Raw genomic sequence first — 21,523 nt, forward strand, 5'->3', positions numbered from 1 at the left:
ACCCAGCGCTGAAGGAATGTTAATAAAGCACCTACTATGCACCCGGCACTGAAGGAATGTTTATCAAGCACCTACTACGCACCGGGCTCTTAAGAACGTTAATCAAGCACCTAATACGCACCCGGCGTTGAAGGAACGTTTATCAAGCATCTACTACGCACTCAGCACTGAAGGAATGTTAATCAAGCACCTACTACGCACCAAGTGCTTAAGGAACGTTTATCAAGCACCTACCACACACCGGGCACTGAAGGAACCTTTATCAAGCACCTACTACGCACCAGGCACTGAAGGAACGTTTATCAAGCACCTACTACGCACCAGGTGCTGAAGGAACGTTTATCAAGCACCTACTACGCACCGGGCGCTGAAGGAACGTTAATCAAGCACCTACTACACACCGAGTGCTTAAGGAACGCTTATCAAGCACCTACCACACACCGGGCACTGAAGGAACCTTTATCAAGCACCTATTACGCACCAGGCACTGAAAGAACGTTTATCAAGCACCTACGACGCACCTGGCGCTGAAGGAATGTTTATCAAGCATCTACTATGTACCAGGCGCTGTGCCTGACATTTCCACATGAACTTGCTGCCTGATGAATGAATGATGTAGTGAAGAGGTACTACTCCTCTTTGTGAGTAATAATAAATGAGGATGAGACAGGCTTGAGGACAGCGAGTGACCGGCCTAAGGAAGCACAACTGCTAAGTTAGCAGGAAAGGTCATTAAGATGGTACTCAACATGCTGAAATTGAGTCACCCAGTCTGAGTTCTGACACTGTGCAACCTTCTAAAGGGGTGACCCGGACAAGTCACCTAATTTCTCTGAGCCTCAGTTTTCTCATCTGTAAAACTGGGATGGTGGTAACATCTATAATCTATTATTGAAAGATAATGCACAGAATGCTCTTAACACTGTGTCTCACAACACGTATTAATTCCACAGTAAATTTTAGCTACTCTTATAATTTTAAGAATAAATACTTGCACTATCACTAAAAATCACTAAACTTAGATAACCGATAATTATCAATTAATTCAGAAATGTACCAATTAACTGAAATTATGGGGATTTAAATTTTATTCTTTTTTTCAAAAAAATCTAGCCGGGCGTGATGGCAACATGCCTGTAATCCCAACAGTTTGGGAGGCCGAGGCGGGCAGATCATTTGAGGCCAGGAATTTGAGACCAGCCTGGGCAACACCATGAAACCCCGTCTCTACCAAAAATACAAAAATTAGCCGCATGTGGTGGCAGGTGCCTGTAATCCCAGCTACTTGGGAGGCTGAGGCAGGAGAATTGCTTGAACCCAGGAGGGAGAGGTTGCCATGAGCACAAATCACGCCACTGCGCTCCAGCCTGGGAGACAGAGCGAGATTGTCAAACAAACAAACAAACAAAAAAACTGCATTTTTCTTTTTTTTTTTTTTTGAGACGGAGTCTCGCTCTGTCGCCTGGGCTGGAGTGCAGTGGCCGGATCTCAGCTCACTGCAAGCTCCGCCTCCCGGGTTTACGCCATTCTCCTGCCTCAGCCTCCCGAGTAGCTGGGACTACAGGCGCCCGCCACCTCGCCCGGGTAGATTTTTGTATTTTTTAGTAGAGACGGGGTTTCACCATGTTAGCCAGGATGGTCTCGATCTCCTGACCTCGTGATCCGCCCGTCTCGGCCTCCCAAAGTGCTGGGATTACAGGCTTGAGCCACCGCGCCCGGCCTGCATTTTTCTAAAATGGAAGTGATTTAGCTTTATCATAATGGGAAAAATCTTTTTTATGAAAAAGAAAGTTGTATCTTGATTCTAGGTAGAACTTGAGGGTTTCTTAGCCGTGGCTTTCTACGGGTCTTCTGAAGCAGATGTGCATTTTAATGACTGAGGAAAATGGAAATGAGAACAGACTTGTCTTGATTCTACGTAGCAGTGAACTTGAGGATTTCTTAGCCATGGCTTTCCCTGGGACTTCTGAAACAGATCTGCTTTGTAATGACTGAGGAAAATGAGAACAGACTTGAGAACTCTTCTGTTTCAAAATGTCTTTGGGGGATCGTAATGCAGCCTCCTAAATGGATACATGTTCACAATCCTGAAACCTAATATAAATTATGTGCCAGACTGTAAGAAAATTTAATTTATTCAGTTTCTGTTTTTTCCTAAAACTACCATTAATGGGCAAAACACTAAGTGTGTTTGCTTCTGAACAGAGACTTGGATTACTTAACTGAGTGATGTGAGCAGCCCTAGGAAACGGCCTGGAGAGAGGAGGGGACCGTGGGACCAGCAGCCCCTGCTCGAAGCCCACGGCTCTCTATCCTACATACAGGGGCATAACCAGACATACTCATTTCTAAGGATTTGTAGGATTTAAATCTAAAAGATAGAATCCTTTTTATTTCCACCAGAACACTCCAAATAACTACTTTTTCCAGAATCAGGAGAACTAGTTTTACTTCTAGCTTCACTGTTATAAGCTATATGGCTTTAAGCATAATGGGAAGGGAAGGGAGGGGAGGGGAGGGGAGGGGAGGGGGGGGGGGAGGGGGGGGGGGGGGGGGAGGGAGGGGGGGGGGGAAGGGGGATAAGGGGGGGGGGAGTGGAGGGAGGAAGGAAAGAAGATACCAGAAGGAAAGTTCATTAGTTTTCAGGGAAAAATATTCACCACAGATTGGAATATGTGGGGCGGCTGCTCAACACATTTTCTCCTCTGTAGAAAAGTCCTGGTGTCAGATCAAGAAAAGCTGGAGACGAATGTACACCATGATGATGGTGAATGCTTGAAGAACTCATACTCATATCAGCACGAACACTCATGTGGACCCACCAGGACTGGGCACACACTGACAGAAATGTATCAACTAATTGAAATTATGTGATTTAAATTTTATTCTTTTTTTCAAAAATATCAGGCCGGGTGTGATGGCAACATGTCTGTATTCCCAGCAGTTTGGGAGGCCGAGGCTCTTCCATGTTTAGGCAGGTTACTTAAGCTGATTTTGCCTCAGTTGCCACATTTGCCAAAAAGACTTACTCTCTCTCTGTATGGCGTGGCACAATCCTGCATAGAGAGACAGTGTGGTGGCGTGATCACAGCTCACTGCAACCTCTGCCTCTCTGGCTCAAGTGATCCTCCCACCATAGCCTCCCGAGTAGCTAAAAGATCTGGAGCAGGTGATTTAGTGTCTCTGTGTTTCAGCTTCTTTATCTGTGAAAAGCGGAAATGGCATAGCCATCTTATGAATTTATTGTTAGAATGAAATTAATTGGGTTCTAATTCCTGGTAAGTGCTCAGCAAATAGTAACTTATTATCAACTCATAGAGGTTATCTAAGAAAATAAGCAATAAAGAGGCCAGGCACAGTGGTTCACGCCCTGTAATCCCAGCATTTTGGGAGGCCGAGGTGGGAAGGTCAATAGAGCTCAGGAGTTTGAGACTGGCCTGGGCAACACAGCAAGACCTCATCTTTACTAAAAATCAAGAAAATTAGTCCTTCATTCCAACATCTCTTCAATCGGCTCCAGGATGCCACCTGCTGAAGTCAGAAGCCCTTCTGCTATTAGGTGCCATCGAGGAACATCACTCCATCCTCAACAGCACTAGCTATGGACCTGAAGGTTTCCAGGATTCCGTGACCCCACCGTCTCCCACAAAGATGTCCAAGTTTCCCACTCTACATCTATCAGCTCCACCTGGCTATGTCTGCTCAGCAGAGTTCTATCTATGCCTCACTTGTTTACCCATCTTTGGTCAAAAGGGTGTTTGTGGTCCTTCAGTTCTTTCTCTTCCGTCCCCCACCCCACCCCCTCTTTACCTTCAAAGTCATTCAGGGAATACCACAGTTAAGCAAGTACCGTGCTATGCCACGGGTTTCCAAAATGAATAAGACACAGCCCTCAAGTTGCTCAAAGTTTAATAGGAAAGACAAAGACATAAAAATGATTATATAACAAAGCAGAAAGGTAGTCTAGGTACTGTGGTGTCTTGAAGGAGAAAGAGGAAAGCTCTGGCTGAGGCAAGAAATGCTGACATTGTAAGGGACCTAGAAGAGCCAAAACAGTGTTGACAAACAACAAAGTTGGAAGACTCATACTTCTTGATTTCAAAGATCACTACAAAGCTATTAAAGCTGAACAGTGTGGTACTGGCCTGAAGATGGACATACAGATGCTGAGGACAGACATACAGATGGATGGAATAGAACTGAGACCCCAGAAATAATCCCACACATCTATGGGTAACTGATTTTTTACGAGGGTGTCAAGACCATCCAACTTGAACAGAATAGTCTTTTCAACAAATGGTGCTGGGAAAGCTGAGTATCTTTCAGCAAAAGAATGCTGCTGAATCTTTGCCTCACACCATATACAAAAATTAACTCAAAATGAATTGAAGATCTACATTTTTTTCCTTTTGTTTTCTTTTTTCTTTTTTGTGAAGACCTAAATTTAAGAACTAAAACTAAAATTCTTAGAAGAAACCACAGAGTAAATCTTTACGATTTTGGATCAGGCAATGGTATCTTAGATATCACACACACACACACATGCACACACACATGACATACCAGACTTCAGAAAATCAAAGCCATTATCAAGAAAGTGAAAAGACAACCCAGCCACAGAATGCAAGAGAATATTTACAAATTTCATATCTGATAAAGGGTCTAGTATCCAGATATAAAAATAACTTTTACAATTCAACAACAGAAAGACAACCCAATTTTAAAATAGGCAAAACATTTAATTGTCTTTCATTCCAAGAGAACATACAAATCACCAGTAGCACCTGAGAAGGTGACCAGCATGTTAGTCATGGAAGAAATGCAAACTGAAATCACAATGAGATACCACTTCACACCCACGAAAATGGCTATAAAAAAAAAGGAAAAACAAGTGTGGGGGAAGACGTGGAGAAACTGAGTCCTTTACACTTTGCTGGTGGAAATATACAATGGCATAGTCACCTTAGAAAACAGTTTGGCAGTTTCTCAAAACGTTAAACATAAATTGACCATGCAGCTCTTTCGGTTCCATTCCTTAGGTACTTTTTTTTTTTTTTTTTTGAGACAGAGTCTCCCTCTGTCACTCAGGCTGGAGTGCAGTGGTGATATCTCGGCTCACTGCAACCCCTGCCTCCCAGGTTCAAGCCATTCTCCTATCTCAGCCTCCCGAGTAGCTGGGGTTACAGGCGCGCGCGCTACCACACCTGGATAATTTTTGTATTTTTCGTAGAGATGGGGTTTCACCGTGTTGGCCAGGCTGCTCTTGAACTCCTGACCTCAGATGATCCGGCCGTCTCGGCCTCCCAACGTGCTGGGATTACAAGCTTGAGCCACCACGCCCGGCCTTTGGGTACATATTGAAGAGAACTGAAAACATGTTTATACGAAAACCTGTACATGAATGTTCACAGCAATATTCAAAATTAGAAAGCAGAAATAACTCAAACATCCAAGAGATCAATGAATAAACACAATGTGGTCTATCCACACAATGGAATGTCACTCAGCCACAAAAAGGAATGGAGTGCTGACACATGCCCCACCATGAACGTGCCCTGAAAACACGACGCTAAGTGAAGAGAGCCAGGCACAAGACGTGCCACACGCCATGTGATTCTATGTATGTGAAATGTCAGGAGGGGCAAATCCACAGAGACAGAAAGTAGGCTAATGGTTGTCAGCGGAATGGAGAATGACTGCTGAGAGGTACGGGGTTTCTTTTGGGGGTGATGAAGATGTTCTGGAATTAGATGGTGGTGGTGGTTTCACGACACTGTGAATATACTAAAAACAACTAAATTGTACACTTTATTTATTTATTTGTAAGATAGTGTCTCGCTCTGTCACCCAGGCTGGAGAGCAGTGGCGCGATCTGAGCTCACTGCAACCTCCACCTGCCAGGTTCAAGTGATTCTCCTACCTCAGCCTCCTGAGTAGCTGGGACTATAGGTGTGACCCATCAGGTTCAGCAAGTTTTTTGTATTTTTAGTAGAGACGGGGTCTCACCATGCTGGCCAGGCTGGTCTCCAACTCCTGACCTCAAATGATTTGCCCTCCTCAGCCTCCCAAGGTGCTGGGATTACAGGCATGAGCTACTGCTCCTGGCCAACTGTACACTTTAAAAGGGTGAATTCTATGGTGTGTGAATTACACCTCAGGTTTTTAAACGGGGACAGACATTCGAACTCGATCTTAAAGGATGTGCTCCTTGGGCAGACGACAGCAGGAAGAAAATCCTGGGCAGAAAGAATAAAATGAGAAAAGGCATGGAAGCCACAAAAGAGCAATGTGCATTCAGGGAAGTAAACATGGCTGTGGCTGGAGAACAGGGCACATGGTCCGGAGGGAGCGGCAGAAACCGATCTAGCAGTGGAGTGAAGACACAGATAATGAAAGCTCTATATGCCAACCAATGAGGACGCCACGAGGTGCCTTCCGTGAGAATGAGGTCTCCCAGGAGAATGACTTAACCCAGTTGCCTGGCTCAATCCATCTTGTCAAGGAAAACTCCTTCCGTCAACTCAGAATCATCCAGCGACTACACTCCATTTTGGCAAGTCAACAGTCCTTCTGACATTTATAAGATACATTTATTTACAGTACTGGTTCTTCTCAGGTTTCTTCCCAGCAGGGTACAGACTCCCGGAGGGCAGTCTCGTTTCTAATCTTAACTCTGTCAGTCCAAGTACAGGAGTCGCCTGAGGAGCCCCTGGGATGCTGAATGAGAGTGGCAGTTTTAACCAAACTCTTCAGCTTTCCTCACCTCACAAAACTTTACTCATGTTTTCACCCCGTTTGAACTGTCCTCCTAATCACAAATTCATTCAGAACTTCACCCTGATCTGTTTCAAACACCACTTCCTTACGAGGGCCTTCCTTGACTCCCCACCTGGATATGAACTCCTCCCTCTTTGAAGAGGGTGTATTTTGTACTTTTCTTCTGGCACTGATTTCCTCGTCTCTTTTATTACAGTTACTGGGTGTTGCTGTCATCTTACACATCTCTTGCCCTCAGCTCCTGGAACCTAAACACCTTAGTCAAAGGTTTACACCTTTCTTAGCCTCGCAGCTCCCAGCACTGCGCTGGGCAGGGTCTGAACTGAACTGTCCAACCAGTGGTAAAAATGATAGAATCAGAGACAGAAACAACCATTATCACAGAAGTTTTTTAAAATCCTAGAAGAAACTACACAACACAGGATGCAGGCATAAAGAGCACAGAATGTGTGTTGAATCAATTTGTGACCACTTGGCTTGTTTACTTCTATCACATGGATTTTATTTTGCTACAACTCCAGAAGACTCAGACAAAAAGTTAACGGCCTCCCAGCTGCTGCATTCCCAAGTCTGTGGTTTTCCTATGATATGAACAAAGGACTCTGGAGGCACGGTCTCTGTGAATATTTGCTGGTGTGGGCACGGGGAGAAGTAGAGTGTGGGACAGGGCAGGGTTTGAGGGAAATCCACAGAACCAACCGACAGTTGGTGTAAGCAACACCTGCAGTGTTAAACCCCTTCCAACTGTGATTTTATTGAAAAAGAAAAAATAATAATCCACTCTTCCTTTGGTAAATGTGAAAATGCTTTCACCAGCTGCATTCCGACCTAAAGTGTGTGCAGTTCAGGAGAGACGGCAGCTGGGACAGATCACACTCAGGACGTGGGGAACGCTCACCAGCAGGAGGGGATAAGCAGAGCCTGCAAAACGAACTCCTCTAAGCCTCCGGACCGGCCCCCGTCCGCCTGCCTCGAGCGTCCCCCGGACCGGCCCCCGTCCGCCTGCCCCGAGCATCCCCCGTCCGCCTGCCCCGAGCGTCCCCCGGACCGGCCCCGTCCGCCTGCCCCGAGCGTCCCCCGGACCGGCCCCCGTCCGCCTGCCCCGAGCGTCCTCCTGTGAAGGCCCAGGATGCCGAACGTGCCTGTCAGCACGGGACTCGTGAAAAAGATGCGCTTTCTGAATAAAACTGTGATGTCAGCTATTCTAGGACTTGCCACTTCAGTTCATAAAACCCCAAAGTTTTTAATCTTATTTTTGTTTTAATCTTATTTTTGTTAAATATTTACAATCTGCTGCAAAACCAAATTCAGACCAAACGTCTGCTTACACAACCTTGTGACATGGTCACTCCTCCTGACAGGAGGGAGAGGGAACTCACATTTCATGAGTATTTACTATGTGCCGGGCACTAGACCCATGTGTTCCCTGTTTCATCCTCACAGCAATGCTGGGATGCAGAGATCCACAGTTCCCTTGGGGTAGGTGGGCCCAGATGACGTCACGTTGGCCCAGACAGGTGAATCCTCTGCTCAAGACCCCCAAAGGAAACCCTGGAGGAGTTAGGCCTGTCTGACTCCAAAGTTAGTGTTCCTCTCACTGCCCTCTGGTACTGGCCAGTATAACCCAGAGAAATCACTTCTCCAGAATTTGCTACAAGAGCCTAGGACTCTAGAGCAGACACTGGCAAACTTTTTCTATAAAGGGTCAGAGAGTAAGTATTAAATTTTTTTAGCTTTGTGGGCTAGTCTCTGTTGCAATGACTCAATTCTACCGCCATATTGCAAAAAGGCAGCTATAGAGTATATGTAAATAAAGGAACGTGGCTGTGTTCCAATAAAACTTTATTTTCAAAAACAAGTAGTGGGCCAGATTTGGATCCCAAACTCTAGTTTACCAATCCCTGCTCAGCAAAGTTCTAGAGTTGCAGCTTCATGTTCCTCGGGTTTAGCATAACAAAGGCCCATTTCCAACTTAATTAACACAAATGAATCTCCCATATTCAAGGCTACATGAGAGACAAAAGAGGGGTGAAAGACATGGTCTGTGCACTTACGGAACTGACTTCATTTGGGAAAAAAGGCATAGGCACATAAAAGCCAAAAATAGGAACATGAGGTAGTGCTCAGTAAGTGCCAAAGGAAGGACTTGAGGGCCAAGGGCTGACTGATGGGCCACCACGATATGAGAAAACCAGAGTTCACAGCCTCATCAAGGACTCTTGCATTGGCACCAGAGTTCAGAACGAGTCGGAAAAACCGCTCAGTGGGCAAGAATGAAGAGTGAGTCAGAAGTTACTGCTTCAAGCACGAACGAGAACACCCATTCTGGTGAGACCACACCAAGGTTTTTAGCATGTGTCAGATACTAATCAAAGACAATACGTAAATAAAGGAACATGGCTGATTCAGTTTTAATTAACAAAAATGAATCTCCCATATTCAAGACTACATGAGAGATAAAAAAGGGGTGAAAGAGATGGTCTGTGCACTTACGGAACCGACATTCATTTGGGAAAAAAAGGCATAGGCACATAAAAGCCAAAAATAGGAACATGAGGGAGCGCTTGGTAATTAAAAATGATCCATCTCAGCTGGGCGCAATAGCTAATGCCTGTAATCCCAGCACTTTGGGAGGCCTCGGTGGGAAGACTGCTTGACGCAAGGAGTTCAAGACCAGTCTGGGCAACACAGCAAGACTCTTAGCTTTACAAAACATTTAAATAGTAGTTGGATGCAGTGGCAAGCGCCTGTGGTCTCAGCTACTTGGGAGGCTGAGGCAGGAGGACAGATGAGCCCAGAGGGTCGAGGCTGCAGGGAGCCATGATGGCACCACTGCACTCCAGCCTGAGCGACAGAGAGAGACTTTCTCTCTAAAAAATATAAACCATAGACAACATCTCCTTTAGACTCATCAAACACATTTACTTCGTCTCTCTTTTTTTTTTTTCCCATCCTCCAATACTGTGTGATGCTCTGTCTCTAAAAGGACAAGTAACTGACCCGACCCGGGTGCAACACACACTGAGTGCTCTCAGGAACTCCGGGGCCGTTCCATTGTCCTCTCAGCTGGTCCTTTAAGCTCCGATAAGCCTGGAGAAGCCACAGACAGTCAACGCCACCTGGGGCTGCTCTCGCTAGTTTGTAAGACGCCATTTCCCACGACCTTACCTTGCTCATGGCCGTCAGGGCAGGATCACAGGCGGCATCCAGATCCTGAACCAGAAGCTGAATACTGCTGGAGATGACGCTGCAAATCAAAGAAATCACTGTGGTCACTCCTTCAAACAACGGCCGTCTGAATGACTGACACTCAGGCCTCTGTGTCAAACTCAGATTCATTATTTCATCGGCAAAGTTTGAGCTTCAATCAATGACAGTGGAAGAGCAGCTTGGCTCTTTCTTCACGTCCTGGTTTTACCCAGCTATATCCTCACCCAGTCAGGACACAGAACCCCACGGCCCATCTCCCTAATCACCACCCCAGTATCCCCGTTCACATCTTCCTATAAAAGAACCTGCTTCCCAAAAATGTTTAAGTCAGAACTGAAGAAAATAAAGTTAAGAGAAGTGGAAGAAATAAACTAAGAAGAGAATTTTGATTTTTCCTCATTAAGCGGCTGATGTGAAAGCTGCGGCCTGGCCATGCCTGTCTCATTTCATGGCAGTGGAGCAGAAATGGACCAAAACTAAAGGGCCACAAGGTCCTAACAGGGAAAGAAGGTGGACCTCCCCTGCCACCCCACACTCTTATTCCCTCAGTGGCTAAATTCAAGCCATTTATACTTTACACTTTAAAACACTGAAGGTAGGCCTGGCCTTCTGTGGGTTTAGGTGGGGGCAGATCAGGGATGGCCAAGGGAGAATGTCTTCTCTGTGGTTATTCTTCACAGTGAGACAATAAAGACCCCATAAGCTAAAAGAGCAACTGCATTTGAGGAGGTACAACGGCAGCCCAGTTCTGAAGCTGCCTCTTAGTGGCCAGTAGGGACTCATTCTGACCCAACAGACACCTCTTAGGTTCTGCAGTGACTAAAGCCAACAGCCTGAGGCACGCTGCTGTGTAACAGAGAAAGGACAGGCAGCGACCAAGCATGTGCAAGGTACATACGTGCTAAACACTGCTGTGTAACAAAGAGAGGACAGGCAGTGAGCAAGTGTGCGAGGTATATACATGCTGAACGCTGCTGTGTAATAGAGAGAGGACAGGCAGCAAGGATGTGCGAGGTACGTACGTGCTGAACGTGTCCATCTCTCCAGTCAGATTGATTCGTTCAATCAGACTTACATCCACTTTTTCTTTGAGTTTTTCTTCTAGCTGTTGGAAAATAGGAGAAACAGATGCATGGTCAATGATTATCCAAAGAAGTAGCATCATAATGATAGTTAACATTTACTGAGTTTGATGATTCAGGCATAATTCCAGACGCTTTTTTTTTTCTTTTGAGACGGAGTCTCACTCTTGTGGAGCAAGGCTGGAGTGGAGTGGTGCGACCTCGACTCCCTGTAGCCTCTGCCTCCCGGGTTCAAGCGATTCTCCTGCCTCAGCCTCCCGAGTAGCTGGGAGTACAGGCGTGCCACCACGCCCGGCTAATTTTGTATTTTTAGTAGAGACAGGGATTTCTCCATGTTGGTCAGGATGGCCTCAAACTCCCAACTTTAGGTGATCCGCCCGTCTCGGCCTCCCAAAGTGCTGGGATTACAGGTGTGAGCCACCATGCCTGGCCAATCTTATAACCTTATGAGGAAGATTCTATTGTTATCATCCTCATCTTACAGATCAGAAAAATAGCATGGGGGCCCACCCAAGATAGAAGTGGTAGGGTCAGGAATCAAACTCCCTCCAGAGCCAGTGCCCTTTAGCACTGTGCTGTGCTTCTTTCTTATGACACATCAACAATTCCCATCAATTCATTCTGAAAAGAACCTGATTTTAAGATACTCCCTGCCCCATGAACTTGCCCATCCAGATTGGAAACCTTTGGTGGTGAGTAGCAGTAAAACCAGCTAAAATAGCCACTGAATGCTACGATGGGCCAATCGCCTCATTAAGGCATTGGGGATACAGCGGTAAACAAAAGAAATGCGGTCCCTGCTGTCATCAGCCAACAGCCAGGGACAGAAACAATCAACATGTTCCTGGAACTCAAAGAAAAATAACGGGACCAGGACTTGTAAATACTTGGAAGTATCCCTGGAAGTTGATTAATCTAGCACTGTAAACCTATCACACAAACTCTAAGAATAGCTAATGTTTTGGCCTTTTTTTTTTTTTGAGACGGAGTTTCACTCTTGTTGCCCAGGCTGGAGTACAATGGCGCGATCTCAGGTCACTGCAACCTCCGCCTCCAGGGTTCAAGCGATTCTCCTGCCTCAGCCTCCTGAGTAGCTGTGACTACAGGTGTGTGTCACCACGCCCAGCTAATTTTGTATGTTTAGTAGAGATGGGGTTTCACCATATCAGCCAGGCTGGTCTTGAACTCCTGACCTCAGGTGATCCACCCACCTCCAAGTCCCAAAGTGCTGAGTAGCTGGGACTACAGCTGGGATTACAGGCGTGAGCCACCGCGCCCAGCCAGAATAACCAATGTTTTGTCTTAAATTTGAAAATGCTATTGGGGTGCATAAATTAGTATAACCTTTTTGGAAGGCAATCTATTCAGAAAGCAAAAATTTAAATACACATATTACCTAAACCAGCAATTTCACAGCTAGAAATGCATTTCAATGAAATCAGGAGAATAACGGATAAAGATACGCGTATTTTTTGCAGCATTCATTAATTCGACCAATATTTACTCCAAGCCTTCTTTGTTCAGGCTGTGTAACAGAATAAGAGAGTTATTCAGTGAACAAAACAGATCAATACTGTCCTCATAAAGCTGGAAACAATCTACGTGTGCATTTACAAGGGATGAAACAAATTATGGCACAGGCTTATCATGCTTAAACTCTTCAGCAGGCTCTTCCTATGACACTGAAAATAAAATCCAAATTCCTAACCATGAACTGGGTCCTGCCCAGCTTTCTGGCCTCGTCTTGCTACTCTCCACCTTGCCTGCTAGGCTTCAGTTACACTGGCCTTTTAAATTTCTGGGAGACACCAGGGTCCTTCGCCCTCAGGACCTTCATACTTCACACTTCCTTCTTCCTCTCCCTGAAATGTGCCCTGCGCAGCCCTGCCGACCCACTCCCTTGCTTTGCTGCACCCCCACTTTCTAAGCTTTCCATGCTCCTCACTTTTTGGCCACATGTTGGCCATGCTGGTCTTGAACTTCTGACCTCATGATCCACCTGCCTCTGGCCTCCCAAAGTGCTGGGATTACAGGCATGAGCCACCGCACCCGGCCCTAATTTTTGTATGTTTAGTAGAGACGGGGTTTCACTATGTTGGCCAGCCTGGTCTCGAACTCCTGACCTCAGGTGATCTGCCCACCTCAGCCTCCCAGAGTGCTGGGATTACAGGCGTGAGCCACCGCGCCCGGCCACAGTATCATTCTTTCTGCCTCCTAATTGAGTAAAGAATCTGGGCTTTGAGCATCAGTGGCTGTTGACATCACACAAAGAGCACCCAAGCACTGTGTATCTTAACGGCCGACACACAAAACATCACTATGACGTAGTTTTCTGTAAAAAAGAACCTGAATCAGTTCAGGCTTCTACATCTAACTACCGATTTATGGGAAATACAAGAGACAAAGTAAAATGGCCATTAATACTTGTGGGTGCAATCAGCCAAATCCAAACCTTGGGAAAATCTACAGGGCAAACAATCCAGTTTCTCAAAGAGGAGATTGCAGGAGGCAAAGAGAAAGGGAAGAAGAAACCAGAGACTCAATAATCTGAGCAGGCCGGGCCCAGTGGTACAGCCGGTAATCCCAACACTGCGGGGGCTGAGGCAGGAGGATCACTTGAGCCCAGGAGTTCAAGACCAGCCTGAGCAACAGCAACATAGTGAGACCCCAACTCCACAAAAATAAAAACTATTGGCCGGCATGGTGGCAGGTGCCTGAAGTCCCCGTGTAGCTCCAGCCACTTGGGAGGCCGAGGGGAGGATCGCTTTCATTCCAGGCTGCCGTGAGCTGTGATCACACCACCGCACTCCAGCCTGGGCAAGAGATTGAGGCCCCATATTAAACAAAAAGAATCTGAAAATAAAATTTACAAGCAATGCCAAAAATATATCATTATTGATTCATTAATTATAACACATTTTTCATATTAATGTTAATTATATGGGAAACTGGGTAAGTGGTATATGGAAACCATGCAAATGATCTCTGCAATTTTTCTATAAATCTAAAAATATCCTGAAAAGTGTAGTTTAAAAAAAAAAAACTACAATAGCAATTTATAACATCGTTCTATGGTTTGATTGTGTACTCCAACGTTTATGTGTTAGAAACTTAACCCCCAATGCCACAGTGTTGAGAGGTATTAGGTCATGAGGGCTCCGGTCTCATCGTGGATTAATGCCATTATCTCAGAAGTGGGTTATTTCTTCCTCCAAGAGATCTTCATTAAGCACTTATTACGTACCAGGCATCGTATTTGGTGCTAATGAACAGAGATGAACAGAGTAGACTCTTTCTGGCATGGGACTTAAAACTAATGGGGGAGCCAGATAATAAGGAAGTAAGCCAGCCGAGATGTAACTTCAGTTTTGTGGTGTTAGGAAAGAAACAAATTTGGCAATGCTGGAATAAGGGAGTTGCCTACTGAAGAGGGGTGGCCAAGGAGGGGCTCTCTGCTGAAGGGGGGTGGCCAAGGAAGGGCTCTCCGAGGAGGGTGGATCACAAGGTCAGGAGTTCGAGACCAGCCTGGCCAAGATGGTAAAACCCACCTCTACTTAAAAAAAAAACACAAAAATTAGCCAGGGGTAGTGGTGGGTGCCTGTAATCCCAGCTACTCAGGAGGCTGAGGCAGAAGAATTGCTTGAACCTGGGAGGTGGAGGTTGCAGTGAGCTGAGATCGTAGCCACTGCACTCCAGCCTGGGCAACAGAGCAAGACTCCGTCTCAAAAAATAAATAAATAAATAAATAATTTATGGTATAGTCCCTTAAAGAGAAATATTATGTGGCCATAAACAATGATAGTAATAATGACACTGTAATGATAGTTATAATGATTATTACTATCATCATAATGACAGGAAAAATGCTAATGCTACGTATGACACTAACAATAAAAGGCTGTAAAGGTGAATTAAGATTAAAACATACAAAACTATGTCTATAAATAACAACTGAAAAAATACCCCAAATTGCTAATATGATTATTTGAGGATGATGGGATTAAGAGGGATCATTTTTGTTTTTTTACACTATAGTTATTTTGCCTTTAAAATAGCATATTTACATGTATGTATTTCTTTCTGCACACACAAAATAGTTCAACAGTGCTTCTCCTCAAAAGAACTCTGGAACCCCTGCCTTGGAGGTCCTTACAGATACTGCCATCTCACCTGGGAGTGGCCTGGGGCTAAACGGACTGCTCTGTGGCTCCAAGGCCAAACCCTGGCAGGTCATGACCTTCGCAACTCAACATGCCCAGGTCCCCAGGCAGAGTGTGCTGCTGCCTCTGCCTCTGGCTGGCTTACGTGCCACTGAGGGGCCTTTGTGGACACCCTTCCTGTTTGACCTGCTGTATTGCTGCCCTGGTTCACAGGAGCTCCAAGCTGTGCTGTCTGAAAAATCACTTATGACTATCTTCCTGTGGTCTAGGCATCTGTAAATTATAAATACAAAGTGGGTAGAAGAGCAGAACTTTTCCAAATTATGTTCTTTCTCTTGGCCTCAGGGAATCCCAGCCCCAGTGTGAAAAGGAATTTCTAACCCCACGTTTACGGCTGAGTCAGAGGTTATTCTGGGTCTTCCTTCTGCCCCATCAGCTGCTGAACTACGGCCATTTGGGGGCCTCCAGCAGCGACATCACCCTTTCCTGCCCCCCAGTTCCTGAACGTCAGCATCCCAAACAATGGCTGTTTGTTTAGGCAGACTGAAAATGCCATGTAAATTTCAGAAGACATAAAAGCCCAGAGCATTCTGCCTAACTTTGTAACTCTTCTGAGCATGGAGTAACTGGCTGTGACTCACCATCACCAAAGGCTGGGTCCTAGGACAGACAAGTCTGTTCCTGCTTCATAGGGCAGGAGTGCTACTGACCCACTTTTACTGGGTCATGCCCTTTGAGGAGCTTACACAACGCCAGGGAGGTGACCAGTCCTACTTTCTTGCCCAGTCTCCTTTTAACAAGGCCTTCCTGTAAGACAGCTGCCTGAGCAGCCGTATGGCTGGACAGTGAGCTTTCCTCTGTGGCAGGCCAACTGCTCTGACTCAGGGTTGTCTGTGGCCGTGTTAGGACGTATATTCTTACTTGCTGAGCGACGCAGCCCAGAGAGTTCAGGAAAAGGAGGTGGTGAGTGGGCAGCCAGGACAGCTCACCTGCTGGGTGGTAGCCAGGCAGTACTCTGCTGTGCTCAGGATGCTGCAGATGAGGCAGAGCTCCTCCAGAGTGAACTTGGCTACTTCTGAGCCCTCCTTTTCCTTAAGGAGGCTGCTGATGGTCAGCCCTCCACTGCTGGTTGTGGTTCTGAGGAAAAGGAACAGGAACGAGTCAGCGTGGAATTTCTAATTTGCTTCCTGAACTGGAAACTGCATATTTTAAGAAAAGAAAGGGGGGAAGTGAAGGCTGGATGTGGCCCAAATCAGTCCACATACAATGAGTCCTTTTCCTACTGACCTTACCTTGACTATCGTCTGTTTAGATTCTCTCACCATCAGAAATAGAAAGAGATGATTCCTATTTTAGTTAACCTGAATCGTCAGCCAGTCATTAGCCACATCAACTAGGATGGTCTAATATCCAAAGGGAAGGCTGTTGAGCTGCCCCTCTCTTTAGCTTGGAACCTCCTGATATGCAGAACTCATTGGGGACCATCTGGAGAACGAAAGGTGGTTACCTGCCCTGTTTCTTTCACTTAAGAAAAGTCTGCACTGTGACTTCTGTGTGCTTCTGGAGGAGGACATACGCGAATGTGAAGACACGCTTCCTGCCCAAGGCCCTAAGTGTCCCAAGAGGCCAAAACCCATCTCACATCCTCCTGTGACTACAGGGTTTGGGGGCAGCTCCAGCTCTTGAGTGAGTTCTACGGTAGTAACCGCTCCCCACTCGTGTCTGGAGACTTTGGAATCCTCTTTTGGCTCCTTTCACCTTGCCCCCACTTCTGTGAACTGTCTCTTTACTGACAAAACCGCAGCTGAATATGCCATTGTTTTCCTGTTGAGACGCTAATACACGTGGGAAAATGCTCCCAGGATGAAGTTAAACGGTGGCTGCAGGGAATAAACCTATCAGCAGTAGAGCCCCAATTCCGTGACACAAACAAACAAAAGCACGCAGATCACACACATTATGTATCTATCAAGAACAGAAAAATATACACCAAAAAGTTAAGTTTTCTTTGGGTAGCGAGATTATACATAATTTTTTTTTTTAAGGCAGAGTCTCCCCGCAACGCCCAGACTGGAGTGCAGTGGCGTAATCTCGGCTCACTACAACCTTCGCCTCCCGGGTTCAAGTGATTCTCCTGCCTCAGCCTCCCGAGTAGCTGGGATTACAGGCACATGCCACCATGCCTGGATAATTTTTGTATTTTTAGTAGAGATGGGGTTTCACCATATTGGCCAGGCTGGTCTCAGACTCCTGACCTCAAGTGATCCGCCCGCCTCAGCCTCCCAAGGTGCTGGGATTACAGGCGTAAGCCACTGCATCCGGCCAATTTTTGTTTTTTTCTTTATGTGTTCCTATGTTTTCTAAGCTATGATGAACCTGTGCTATCTTGATAATCAGAACAAAAGTTACTAAAATTTTAAGCCCGGGCGCGGTGGCTCATGCCTGTAATCCCAGCACTCTGGGAGGCCGAGGCGAGCAGATCACCTGAGGTCAGGAGTTCGAGACCAGCCTGACCAACATGGAGAAACCTCGTCTCTATTAAAAATACAAAATTAGCCCGGTGTGGTGGCAGGTGCCTGTAATCCCAGCTACTCGGGAGGCTGAGGCAGGAGAATTGTTTGAACCCGGGAGGCGGAGGTTGCAGTGAGCCAAAATCACACCATTGCACTCCAGCCTGGGCAACAAGAGTGTAACTCGGTCTCAAAAAAAAAAAAAAAATTTCAGTAATTTTTATCATAGTCAAAGAAGTTCTCATTAGTGAAATACCCGTCACTTCTATCTCCTGTGAGCACAGGATTTTATTCTCTTTCTTCCAAATAATGTGAAACTCCCATATGTGATACATTTTAGCGATAATGACAGAAACAAATTCCGGAATTCTTTTAGCCATGGGGGTGATTTGAAAATACTAAATTCACAAGCATTACTTTAGGTCATATTCTATTACAATCAAACCTATCATATAATCAAAACATCTCTAAAATCCTAGTTGAATGATCCACCTATTTGAATAGTAAACAATATAACAATCTTCTAATACCTCAGGATAATACAATAGTCACCATAATTGGGGGTTACGCAGTAGCTGCCCCCAGTCCTACCGCATCTTCAAACATTAGGCTCTGTCCGGCTCTAATGCATCAGGATAATACAATAGTCACCATATTTAGGAGCTACGCAGTAGCCGCCCCCCAATTCTTCCGCATCTGAAACATCAGGCTCTGTCCGGCACGGTGGGAAGTGCGCACCACAAGAGGGACTTGGAACCTACTCAGAATGAGGAAAAAGCAGATTCATTCCTCCCACCCATCACTCGGGGCAGAATCTCACCGAATGAGGCTTGGGTGAAACTGCTTAAGCTATTTATCAGTTATTTCCACCACATCCTCACTTTTTGTGTGTGTGCCAAGTATCTATAGTTGAATCCATGGCTATTAAATAGGTATACAATGGGAGAGGTTCCCTTGAGTCCACTGCGGTAAGATTTGCCACGTGGGCAGCCAGTGTGGACACTTCCTTTGATGGTCTTGATCAGCTGTGGAATGTCAGAGAGGAAACAGCTTCAGGCCCTCAGGAACTCAGGAAGCCTGCTTTCTTCCTTGATACTCTTGGTGGTTCAGTAAACAACTTCAGAGTGGATTTCCTTAAGATTCCCATATTTAGGTCTATTTGCCACCACTCAGACTATGAAGAACAGGACTCACTTGGGCAGGTTGCCAGAGAGGATTTTCCAGGCGTATTCTCGGAGGTACTTCTGGAAAATGGTGGTCAGGGCGATCATGGGCTCCCCCGTACTGAGCTGAGAGCACTGCACCATGCATTTCTTGTAGTAGACAAAGAGGTCGGCGCAGCTGGGGAGCACGGCACCCCCTTCATCAGTGTTGGGCTTAGGTGGCCCCTGGGCTTTGAAATCAGCCACAAACCGATCTATCAGCTCTCCAAGGTTCCTAGGAGGAAAAAAAAACCCAAAAATGTTACTTTACTTCAAGAAAAGTAAAGCAAATGTGCTTGTTTGCAACGTACATAAACTACTGCCACAAGTAATCATTCCTACTGCATTTAAAACTTAAAATTGGGGGGCGGAGCAAGACGGCCGAATAGGAACAGCTCCAGTCTCCATCTCCCAGCGCGAGCGACACAGAAGACCGGTGATTTCTGCATTTTCAACTGAGGTACTGGGGTCATCTCACTCGGGAGTGCCAGACAATCGGTGCTGGTCAGCTGCTGCAGCCTGACCAGCGAGAGCTGAAGCAGGGCGAGGCATCGCCTCACCTGGGAAGCGCAAGGGGGAAGGGAGTCCCTTTTCCTAGCCAGGGGAACTGAGACATACAACACCTGGAAAATTGGGTAACTCCCACCCCAATACTGCGCGGTAAGCACACCGGCACACCAGGAGAATATATCCCACACCTGGCCGGAAGGGTCCCACGCCCACGGAGCCTCCCTCCTTGCTAACACAGCAGTCTGTGGCAATCTAACCGCAAGGCAGCAGCGAGGCTGGGGGAGGGGCGCCCGCCATTGCTGAGGCTTAAGTAGGTAAACAAAGCCGCTGGGAAGCTCGAACTGGGTGGAGCGCACAGCAGCTCAAGGAAACCTGCCTGTCTCTGTAGACTGCGCCTCTGGGGACAGGGCTCAGCTAAAGCAGCAGAGGCCTGTGCAGACGCGAACGACTCTGTCTGACAGCTTTGAACAGAGCAGTGGATCTCCCAACACGGAGGCTGAGATCTGAGAACGGGCAGACTGCCTGCTTAAGTGGGTCCCTGACCCCTGAGTAGCCTAACTGGGAGACATCCCCCACTAGGGGCAGTCTGACACCCCACACCTCACAGGGTGGAGTACACCCCGAGAGGAAGCTTCCAAAGCAAGAATCAGACAGGTGCACTTGCTGTTCAGCAATATTCTATCTTCTGCAACCTCTGCTGCTGATACCCAGGCAAACAGGGTCTGGAGTGGACCTCAAGCAATCTCCAACAGACCTACAGCTGAGGGTCCTGACTGTCAGAAGGAAAACTATCAAACAGGAAGGACACCTATACCAAAACCCCATCAGTACGTCACCATCATCAAAGACCAGAGACAGATAAAACCACAAAGATGGGGAAAAAGCAGGGCAGAAAAGCTGGAAATTCAAAAAATAAGAGCGCATCTCCCCCTGCAAAGGAGCACAGCCCATCGCCAGCAACGGATCAAAGCTGGTCAGAGAATGACTTTGACGAGATGAGAGAAGAAGGCTTCAGTCCATCAAACCTCTCAGAGCTAAAGGAGGAATTACGTACCCAGCGCAAAGAAACTAAAAATCTTGAAAAAAGAGTGGAAGAATTGACAGCTAGACTAATTAATGCACAGAAGGTCATAAACGAAATGACAGAGATGAAAACCATGACAGGAGAAATACGTGACAAATGCACAAGCTTCAGTAACCGACTCGATCAACTGGAAGAAAGAGTATCAGCGATGGAGGATCAAATGAATGAAATGAAGCGAGAAGAGAAACCAAAAGAAAAAAGAAGAAAAAGAAATGAACAAAGCCTGCAAGAAGTATGGGATTATGTAAAAAGACCAAATCTACGTCTGATTGGGGTGCCTGAAAGTGAGGGAGAAAATGGAACCAAATTGGAAAACACTCTTCAGGATATCATCCAGGAGAACTTCCCCAACCTAGCAGGGCAGGCCAACATTCAAATTCAGGAAATACAGAGAACGCCACAAAGATACTCCTCCAGAAGAGCAACTCCAAGATACATAATTGCTAGATTCACCAAAGTTGAAATGAAGGAAAAAATCTTAAGGGCAGCCAGGGAGAAAGGTCGGGTTACCCACAAAGGGAAGCCCATCAGACTGACAGCAGATCTCTCGGCAGAAACTCTACAAGCCAGAAGAGAGTGGAGGCCAATATTCAACGTTCTTAAAGAAAAGAATTTTAAACCCAGAATTTCATATCCAGCCAAACTAAGTTTCATAAGTGAAGGAGAAATAAAATCCTTTACAGATAAGCAAATGCTTAGAGATTTTGTCACCACCAGGCCTGCCTTACAAGAGACCCTGAAGGAAGCCCTAAACATGGAAAGGAACAACCAGTACCAGCCATTGCAAAAACATGCCAAAATGTAAAGACCATCGAGGCTAGGAAGAAACTGCATCAACTAATGAGCAAAATAACCAATTAATATCATAATGGTAGGATCAAGATCACACATAACAATATTAACCTTAAATGTAAATGGACTAAATGCTCCAATTAAAAGACACAGACTGGCAAACTGGATAAAGAGTCAAGACCCATCAGTCTGCTGT

General features: G+C 46.1%; 1 protein-coding gene across 5 annotated transcripts in view; it reads right to left on the minus strand.

Moving 5' to 3' along the window:
• The window catches only part of VPS53 (VPS53 subunit of GARP complex), a 171,721-nt gene that overhangs the window by 25,820 nt on the left and 124,378 nt on the right, over nucleotides 1–21,523 (minus strand). For all 5 annotated transcript variants that reach the window (XM_023193352.2, XM_023193353.2, XM_023193356.1 and 2 more), the window contains 4 exons: nucleotides 18,934–19,176; nucleotides 16,219–16,366; nucleotides 11,010–11,092; nucleotides 9,946–10,024 (listed from right to left, as the gene is read on the minus strand). In XM_023193352.2, the coding sequence (XP_023049120.1) occupies nucleotides 9,946–10,024; nucleotides 11,010–11,092; nucleotides 16,219–16,366; nucleotides 18,934–19,176 (553 nt within the window). The remainder of the gene's footprint in view (nucleotides 1–9,945; nucleotides 10,025–11,009; nucleotides 11,093–16,218; nucleotides 16,367–18,933; nucleotides 19,177–21,523) is intronic.

The sequence above is a fragment of the Piliocolobus tephrosceles genome, chromosome 16 (genome assembly GCF_002776525.5).
Source record: "Piliocolobus tephrosceles isolate RC106 chromosome 16, ASM277652v3, whole genome shotgun sequence".
Taxonomy (NCBI): Eukaryota; Metazoa; Chordata; class Mammalia; order Primates; family Cercopithecidae; genus Piliocolobus; species Piliocolobus tephrosceles.